Here is a 9,732-nt window from a genome sequence, read left to right on the forward strand (position 1 = left end):
GATTTTTTGGTTGATATTCTGTCTCTATCTGTTAAAATAAACCTACCATAAAAATGACAGACCCTTCATTTCTTTGTAAGTGGGCAAACTTACAAAATCAGCAGGGGATCAAATAAATATTTTCCCCACTGTATTTTATTAGTTCTTGTTTTCATTCATGAAATAATTACATCATGCCAGCGAGTTAAATTAAATTTATATAATATTACATTTCCACAGAAAATATTAGCGGGAAGTAAAATTTTCATGATTTTCATAATATCCGAACAATGTAATAGAAACTTAGATCAGGCATATTTTGAGCTAAAAGAATGCTGAGAGGAAAATGAATAAACTATACACATTTGTCTGAGAGACAGACTCGTTGGAAGAGGACGGGGTTCCTGCTGTTAAAAAAAAGCTATTCTAATCGCTTTTTATTGTAGTCCTCTTTGTTTTAATATGCAGAGATAAATCCAGAGATATTGCAGAGTCATAAAATAAGAAAAATAATAGGTGAAGCACATCTAGCTGCATCTAATTGTCTGTAAACGTTCCGGAAAATGTGTTTGAAAATAGTATTTTTGTATTCTTTAATCGCAAGTGTAAATTAAAAGGCTTTCTTGGGTATAAAGGCATGAGAGGTGAGCCACTTGTGTGGGTAATTTGACTTTGAATAGAGCTGTCACTGTCTGAGATGATGTTGGCAATGGAGGTATGCCTTTTCAGATAAATCACATGCTTTTCATAGCCACGGGAGGAGTTCGGCCCGCCATTAAAACACCACTTTGATGTTCAAATGAGGTTTGGTGAATAATGGGAAAGACCGAATGCTGGAGTGAGATAACACCTCAGAGCTCCATTGTGTCAAAGTGTGAAAGACTGAAGCCTGACTTCATGTACATGTCTGACTTACACTCTGTAGGAGTGCTGTGGGTCTCTTTGTGAAGCTGTCCATAAAGTTTCCATGCAGATGAGATGATTTGAAGATTGTGAAAAATAATGAATTATGCTTTAAAGTGAGAATCTGAAAGGTTAAAGCTCTATGAGATGCTACGAGATGCTACATACAAAGGCTCCTGACTGGCTCCTATATTTTAACTTGAGGGTTCATGCTTTTTGATGCCAAGGATCTCTAACTAAAATGGTTGCTTTGTGAGGAATCACTTTTTAAATGATAAAGGCAGCTGTATATTTTCATATAAAGACTTGTTTGTCATTTATACTGTGTGAAATATGAAGTCTAATATTATAAAAAAGTTTTTTTAGGCTTTTACATTGTTTTATAAAATTGGATTTTATATTGGCAAATTATTAAATTATTATCTGTAAAGTATTTAATTTCCATTAAGTTAATTTAATTAGAAAATATAGTATTAAATAGTATTTAGTATTAATTTTTTTTTTTATAAAAATCATTTGTTATATATTAATTAATGATTAAAACAAGGGCTGTCTTTAGAAAGTAGAATTAAACCATCAAATTTTGCAGATGTGTTTAAAATGATTGTGTTAAACAGATTATATGTCCATATTCTTCTATGTTGATACACATTTACTTTGACAGTCTTAAAATACATTTTGTAAATAATTTTTACTTGCTCTCATATTTCCACAGATGCTCTAGCACCCCCAGTTTGAAAACCTCTGCCCAACACACATGCATTATATTAATAATTATTTGAAAGTATATTGATACATTGTGAAAATATTTAAAGGTTTAACCAATGGTTCCTTTAGACTTTCAGCACAACAGCACTTCAAACCCTGGTTATCTTCACGTGACTTGTCGTGCATTCATATTAGCTACGTTTACTTTTTGACTAACCTATACATTGTAAAAAAATTATCTTTCAAAGTTGAAGATAAAACACATTGAAATACATTTTACAAGAAAATACTTTTTCAGTCTTTCTACTTCAACATTTCACATTTAATTCAATGTGTCACTTGCCATTTTGTAATTATTTGTAAAAGGTAGTAGCAATTATTGAATGAAAATTATTTCAGGTAAATGCTACACAACAAACAAACCAGACAGGAGAGTAGATTAACGTCGGTTGACAAACTTGAAAAATGGTGTGTACTGACATCTTTCCATGGTTTAAATAAAATATCTTCTGATATTCATTCATGTTTATTTTGTGCTTTAAGTAAATATGAAAAAATGATCGGTTCATGTGCCGCTGGAACTGATCTGTCACGACACATTAAAGAGCCACAAAACGGTATTTAATGTTTGAATTTCTTAAAAAAAAAAAAAAGACAAAATTCATACCAAAATATGGGGGGGGGGCTTTGCTAAGGGTCAATTGAAAGAGAAGATGTCACTTCCCGTTAGTGAGAGTGTCTCTGTCTCTTTATGCCTAGCCTTTTCATTTGTACCCTCCTTTCAGAGAGATCAAGAGCAAACAAGTCATACACAAGACAACAATTGTATCACTGGGATATGGGCACAGACTGTCAGCACTTTACTAGACAGGCTTTATTGAGAGAATTTAAGGTGCTATAAAGTGCCAGAACGCTGCATGAGGAAATAATGAAAATATAGTTTTTACAAACGCTAGAGGTGAGACACTGCATATGCCAGTATTTAGAGTTTATTTATGTGAAGGACGAGAGCGATCCCTAAAGGAAAGGCCTATGAGGGAGACTTTTGGTTTCCATGGAAACTGGCAAGACAGCCCTAAAGAAAAACAATGGTGAATCATCAGGTGGGTCCTTACTGATCCAGATGTCTACAGACGAGAGCACACACACACACAGGTTTGTTTTTGTGAAAAGTGGGGACATCTCATAGGCGTAATGGTTTTTATACTGTACAGACCGTATATTCTATTGCCCTACACCAGGGGTAGGCAAGTTCGGTCCTAGAGAGCCGCAGTCCTGCAGAGTTCAGCTCCAACCCTAATCAAACACACCTGAACAAGCTAATCAATGTCTTCAGGATTACTAAGGCTATAGGCAGGTGAGTTTTTTTTTCAGGGTTGGAGCTGAGTCAACTTGTTAGTATGTCCGGATCATTTCATCATACAGCCTCATCCCAAAGGAGCTCATCTTATAAAAAAAACCAAACAAACAAAAAAAAAACCTGAAACCCTCATCCCAGGTCTCAGGTCAACCCTTCCAAACTCTTAAATCACCCAGCCTCATCCCAGTGTCACCTCACTCTAGCTGTGTTGAATAAAGCCTTTACTGCAGCGTTTAAGCACAGAAATGTGACCTTTCAAGCGCGGACTCTCTGCCTCATTAATTCACACGGAGTCCAGACAAATCTGGGAGCCTCCAAACCCAGGGCTGCAATCTCAGCGGGAAAAGCCTGTGATTCCCACAATAACTGCCTGCTCTCGCTGCTCTGACCTGTCTAGACGTCTCCACCTTGAACCTGGAGTTGGTGTCAAGCTTTTTAGTGTCTTGCAACATCAAAGTTTGCTCATGAAAAAGAGAGTGTAGGTCACATTGTTCCGTCTCATTACATTTTCCTAACTTTCGTAACTTACAAACTACAATTTATCCGCCCTGATTTGGTATAAATCTACAGTATTTAAGTGTCATTAGTATAGTTAGTTCCATTAAAATAAATACTCTGAGACAAATGCCAACAGTATGTTGGGGGCAAATGAAAAAATACTACTAATCCACAATATAATTAATTATATTTAAAATAATGAATCAACTGTATCTGAAAAGACACAGTTCAGAGTAATCAACTGCTTTAATACTTAATATCACTAAATAGCATTTGCATTTATATGGTACTAATTACTTTAGCTATCAGGGATAAAAAAAAGTGTTTAAAGCAAAAGTCTAAGCAAAACCTAGAGTATAATTATCTGAAAATTTATTAAATCCTGTTTACTAATTTATACTGATCAGCTGAAGAATCAAAAATAGTTTCCCAAAACAGCCAATGTTTCAATTCAGGCACACAAATTTTTATATCATAATTTTTAGTTCAGTCACCCTTGAACTTGCTAAAAATAAATAAAAATTCAAACCTGTAGAGTAGCCACCAGTTACCGTCTAAATATCTGGCATTCAACAAAAATTAAAATCACATTAAATCATCTTGTTTAACTGACAAAATGTAGGGCATTACAGTCGCCCCCACTGCTATCCTTTACTATAATTCACGGTCTTATAAACTGAGACAAAACTGAATATTACAAGGCCAAATAAAAAGTACTTTTATAGTCAGTATATGATGTTCAAATGAAAATATAGGAGATCCAATAAACTGGTATTAAGCTATGAATTCTTAATTAGATACAAGCTCATCTGGCCAAAATATTGGGACATTAGTTAACATTTCTCCCCCTTCCAGAGGTGTATATACTAGTGTATCTGAAACAGAGACTGATGGTAGTTAGAAGAGTCCTCAGAGTAACAGCTTCCTTTGCAAGCAGTTTTCTAATGGAAAACTAATTCATATTAAGTAAGAGTTAATCAACACCAAATTGAAATCCGATTCCCATTTAATGCTTTGTCAGCCCAAATAAATTGTTAAACACTGACAAAGACCAAAAAGCTCTGTCAGTAATCAATGGCCATTTTCTGTAGTGACTTGTGTTCCTGACAGCATACACAGCATTGAGGTGAATGTGTGCAGGACATTAGTTAAATTAGCTATACAATATTGTTATTTTCATTTACTGGTATTTATTCCATTAACCATGAGGAGATAAAATCAAAATGTCCATTTATGTATAAAGCTTGCACTTTTGACCTCATTATCTGACACATTAAACCAATTTCTTATATTTGCAACATTTCACTAGAAAGACAATGCCAAGTGGGTTCTCTACTCAGGCAACATGGTTAATCTGCTTTTAATGGATTTGAGGGATATTGTGTGTGTAACACAGCTGTTATGTAATGATACACACAGTGGAGACTAATGTTCCTCTGTGGTGTAATCTTTACGGCCACTTTGTCTGTGGTATTATTCTAATGCAGCATTTCAATCACCGCACAGGGTTTCAATGCAAACCAAACAACCAAGCTCTGTAAAAAACAACCCATTTTGCTACAGTCATGTTTGTGCGGCAGTAAATGTCACTCAGAAAGGGCCAATGACATCTCAGCTGGGGTGAAATCACCAGGCAACAACGTATATGACTTAAAGGGGGTGGCCAAAAGAACATGACATGAAAAACTTTAAAATGTTTGCAAAGGTGAGTCATGATAGGTTGATTACCAGTTGGCACCAATCTAAAGGCCTCTGGCAACTGCCACTTTGAATTATGATGCAAGGCAATAATGAGGGGTATAAAGAGTCAGGTTACAAAAACTGTAAAACGTTTGTGGAAAATGTCTTACACATTATTTAACTATTTTGGAGTGTAAATTTAGTGTTTCATACATTTAAAAACAACTTTTTATTTGAATCTGATTTCTTTCCACATTGACAGTTACTACCCCACATATCCAAATGCCTATCCAAAGATAGATGCTAATTGAATTAGCATCCGTCTAAAAAAAAAACCCACTCGTATCCAAGGCCAGTGCATATCACTCACCCTACTTTTTACACCCCAAAACATTGGCGAAAACAAATGGATGCTCTCTGTCCCGTTTCTGTTGGCAACAGTTAAGAATGTTGAGGAAACTGTAATGGTATCAGCAGCCAGCTAATTGGAGTGATTAGATCTTGATAATTGCTCTGCAGGGTCACATAATGTCCAAGGAATATAATGCCATTTTACAGGATAAAGCAAACATTGTTCTCTCAATATACTGCCATATTCCAGAGTGCTGATACATCTGCACAGGAACAGAGAGGTTTCATAAACACCCCAACCATCAGATCTAAACAGATCAGTTTTCGAGGACAGAGTGAGAAGCAAATTTCTACCTCCTTCACCGGTCCTTCAACTGGACGCTTTTCATTTTGATGAATGCCATAACATCCCACTACACTCTATTCAGTACTTGTATGGCAGTGATCCAAGAATCATTGAAGCTGTTGAAGGCAAATGGTTTTTCAGCTTGTAATTACTGTATGTCTCAGACTCAGCACTGCATGGGGGCCTGGTGTGGGCCTGACACACCCAATTACAACTGGATCATGGGAAATCATGTAACCATGGACACTTAATTAAGAAAACATCTACATTCTCTCTTTTTCCTCATTAAAGTAGGATCTCAGGTTCAATCACCACTGACATTTTTGAAAAGCCCTCATTAAACTTAAGTTGGTTTGCTTCGCGTGCCATCTTCTCTGTTTTCCTTTTCTTCTGACTCCACTTAATACGCCATAGGAACAATGTTTTTCCTCTCAATATGTAGCGAATGCATCTTTCTTGGTAACCATCCCTTTGTTAACTTTAGTTACTAACAACCAAATTACTTCTTTACGATAGATAAGCTACTGTTATGTACCAGTGTCAGCCCAACACAAATAGTGAGTGTTCAGACACAATTGTTGACTTCTTGAATTTTACAGAGGCCTTGACATATAAAATTCTCACCAAGTATAGATTATGATTGGGTACCTGAGTGTTTTGCGAACCATATCTTCATCAGTTATCCCATAATACGTCAGGGTCTCACTCCAGACAGGGTTGAGAGTGTTGCGTAGGGTCTTGGTGCGGAGCTTATTGGCCTGGAAGAGATGACAGATTTGCTCGTAGAAGCTAAGAAGCCAGACCTGTGACACCTTTGACACTGTTCATATTTTTATAATAAAATTACATGAATTAGTGCTTTAAATTCTGTATTAGACATGTACCACATTCTGATAACAGGGTTGCAAAATGGCAAACCTCATTTAGAATTAATAGAAAATAAAACAGCTCATATAATATTTAGTTTGACCTTCCAAGGTTGGCGATCATCATTTTATGAATCTCAAACACCTTCTTGCACCATTTATTGAAAAAGGAGGAGAAGAAAAGAGTGTCCTATGTTGTAGCCAGTGCATGGAAAAAGTAAAAAATTCCTAACAATGATTAAAGCAGGTGCGATTAACGCCTAGGTGTTTCCTAATCCTAAAGGGTTAACTCAGATATCCTATCCCATTCAATTACTCTGTAACCCTGTGAAGGAGAGTTCAGCTGTACTGTAGGACGTATGATCCAAACAGAAGGAGAATGACTTAGAGAAGTCTTATGTTGTCAGTAGCTAAGTGGATTGTTGGCAGGATGAGCAAAGAGGGTACCGGTCAAAAACAGATGAATTATAATGAGAAGTATGATGATAATTTGTAGAGCACAGAGGTTGTTCAGTGACAAGAAAAAAAGTGGCATTTTATATTTCAATGTTGCACTGGCCAGTTTGATTAATGTAATCTAGACTCATGTTGGGACAGAAAGAGTTGGTATAAAAGAGTGCTTTTAAGAGTTAATTTGAAGTTGGATACCTCAGGCTCAAGAGTCTGAAGTAAAGAAGTTGTGTTGTGTTGTCTCATTATGATTTTTGAGCCTGCATCCATCCTTTTGTTATTTAAAACAAAATGCACAAAAAACACAGGCACCTCCCACAAGTAACCTTCCATCTGATGTGTTACTGAAGGTTACTGATGTGATTTAAAATGTAATTTTAACTGGATTGTACTACAGGTAGAGCTTGTTCTGAAAACAGAGTAGAATAGAATAAAATAAGCTATCGCAGTGCAATGTGTCTACACTGCAAACGAGATGCTAAAGTGTTAAGAGTCTAGAGATGCACAAATAATAATATGAATATATATTTTATTCATAATAATATATTAATCTGAATCATTTGAAGTCATTCTGTGGCCCCCTAGGAATTTTCTTGAGGCCCCCTAATGGGTCCCAGCCCTCTGGTTGAGAACCACTGCCTTAAAACATATAAATCATATAACTACAAGCCTCCTTGCATTGTATAAAACAATGCATCTCCAAGGGGAGAGCAGGCACATACCTTACTAGCTCCAGGCAGCAGGTGCAGCTTAACATAGGGATCTGACAGCCCATTGTGATCCATTGGTTTGAGTCCCTGAGAGAGAGGGAAAGAAAAAAAACATGCGTGACTTATGAAAAACAACCACTTTTAGACATCCTCTGAAGTCAACAGCACAAAGCTGTCAGCCTGATAGATTCCACAGGCTTTAGATAACCAATTCATGTCAAATTCCTGCTTTTTCTAACAAGACGTACCATTTCAGATCCGACCAAATAAGCTAATTAGAAACACTGGAGGTGGTGTCATGCCATGACAGCAGAGCACTCTCCTAAAGCTCTTAGCTTTCTATTAACATGCATTTTGGTATGGGCAAAAAGCTTAAGCACTTTGGGCATAAAAAGCCCAATCGCTGTGTGGAGACGGCAGAAATATCAGACGTGCAATCATCCAAAAATGAACTGAGCAGTTGTGTTGGTGCCAATAATAATAAAGAAATATATACAGTGGGTACGGAAAGTATTCAGACCCCCTTCAATTTTTCACTCTTTGTTATATTGCAGCCATTTGTAGAACCATCTCAAGGATGATCAGAAGAAATGGACAGCACCTGAGTTAAATATATGAGTGTCACAGCACAGGGTCTGAATACTTAGGACCATGTGATATTTCAGTTTTTCTTTTTTAATAAATCTGCAAAAATGTCAACAATTCTGTGTTTTTCTGTCAATATGGGGTGCTGTGTGTACATTAATGAGGAAAAAAAATTAACTTAAATGATTTTAGCAAATGGCTGCAATATAACAAAGAGTGAAAAATTTAAGGGGGTCTGAATACTTTCCGTACCCACTGTATATATATATAAAATGTGCAGCTTTGTCTGAAGCATGTTTTTGAAATTTTCCTTATAATCAGATTCAACCCGATTCTTTATTAAGTATGTTTTTTGAGCTATTTAAACCCCACACAGAACTTATAAATCATAAATTAACTACAAGCTGCACAGGATTTCGAGTAAATATCAATACAAAGCTAGACAACACTGTCTGCTATCAGAGAGTCTGTGAGGCAAACATTGATCTTATTGAAAACCTTGCACCACCTGACACCCATCATCCCCTCTGCTCCACAGTCTTTGTAGTGGGATTCAGTGAGGTGGCATCGGACTTTGGATTCATAGGGCTGCGTAGATCTTGAGGCCAATCAATATCAAAGAGGGTATCGCAGAGGGTCTTTTCAACACTGTTGTTAACCATCACATTCACAGTCAGAGAATGGCACTGCTGTCTCTCAGAGACCTTAAGGGGAATGTTTTCGATTAAGGGAACATGTTCCTCACCAAGTCTGGATTTACCTTTGCAGTCCAAATAATGGTTTTCTGTTTAGCTGTCTGCATAATGCAACTTTGCAGCAAGATTTCAGAAAAGTGTTTGTTATCTTCAGTACACAACAGTCAAGAGTGCTTTTGCACTAATAAAATCAAGTCTATTCCCACGGAGAGCTGCTGCTGAAAGAGCTTCAGGTCTTTCCAGAAATGTCTGGCATGAAATTGTCTTTCTTTGAATATTCAGCAGAACCAAGTTAGTGAGAGAAAGAAAAGAAAAAATACTTAAAGGACAAACATTATTCTGTTTCTTATTAATGCTGTCAATATATAATTTTTTTGTAGTTAGTATGTTAACATTCAGTTTCTGTTTAACACAAGAAAATAAGAAAATAACTTAAAGGGGTCATTGCTAAAAAGAACATTATTTTGTGTATTCGGTGTAATGAAATGTGTTTATGCGGTTTAAGGTTCAAAAAAGACATTATTTTCCACATAATGTACATTATTGTTTCTCCTCTATGCCCCGCCTTTCTGAAACGCATCGATTTTTACAAAGCTCATCG

At 36.3% G+C, this 9,732-nt stretch overlaps 1 protein-coding gene across 2 annotated transcripts in view; it reads right to left on the minus strand.

Annotated features, from left to right (window-relative positions):
* LOC107681901 (double C2-like domain-containing protein beta) overlaps positions 1 to 9,732 on the minus strand; it is a 104,710-nt gene that overhangs the window by 24,670 nt on the left and 70,308 nt on the right. For both annotated transcript variants that reach the window (XM_016478273.1, XM_016478272.1), the window contains 2 exons: positions 7,864 to 7,938; positions 6,474 to 6,583 (listed from right to left, as the gene is read on the minus strand). In XM_016478273.1, the coding sequence (XP_016333759.1) occupies positions 6,474 to 6,583; positions 7,864 to 7,938 (185 nt within the window). The remainder of the gene's footprint in view (positions 1 to 6,473; positions 6,584 to 7,863; positions 7,939 to 9,732) is intronic.

This window comes from Sinocyclocheilus anshuiensis, unplaced genomic scaffold (genome assembly GCF_001515605.1).
Source record: "Sinocyclocheilus anshuiensis isolate Anshui unplaced genomic scaffold, SAMN03320099.WGS_v1.1 scaffold2571, whole genome shotgun sequence".
NCBI lineage: Eukaryota > Metazoa > Chordata > Actinopteri > Cypriniformes > Cyprinidae > Sinocyclocheilus > Sinocyclocheilus anshuiensis.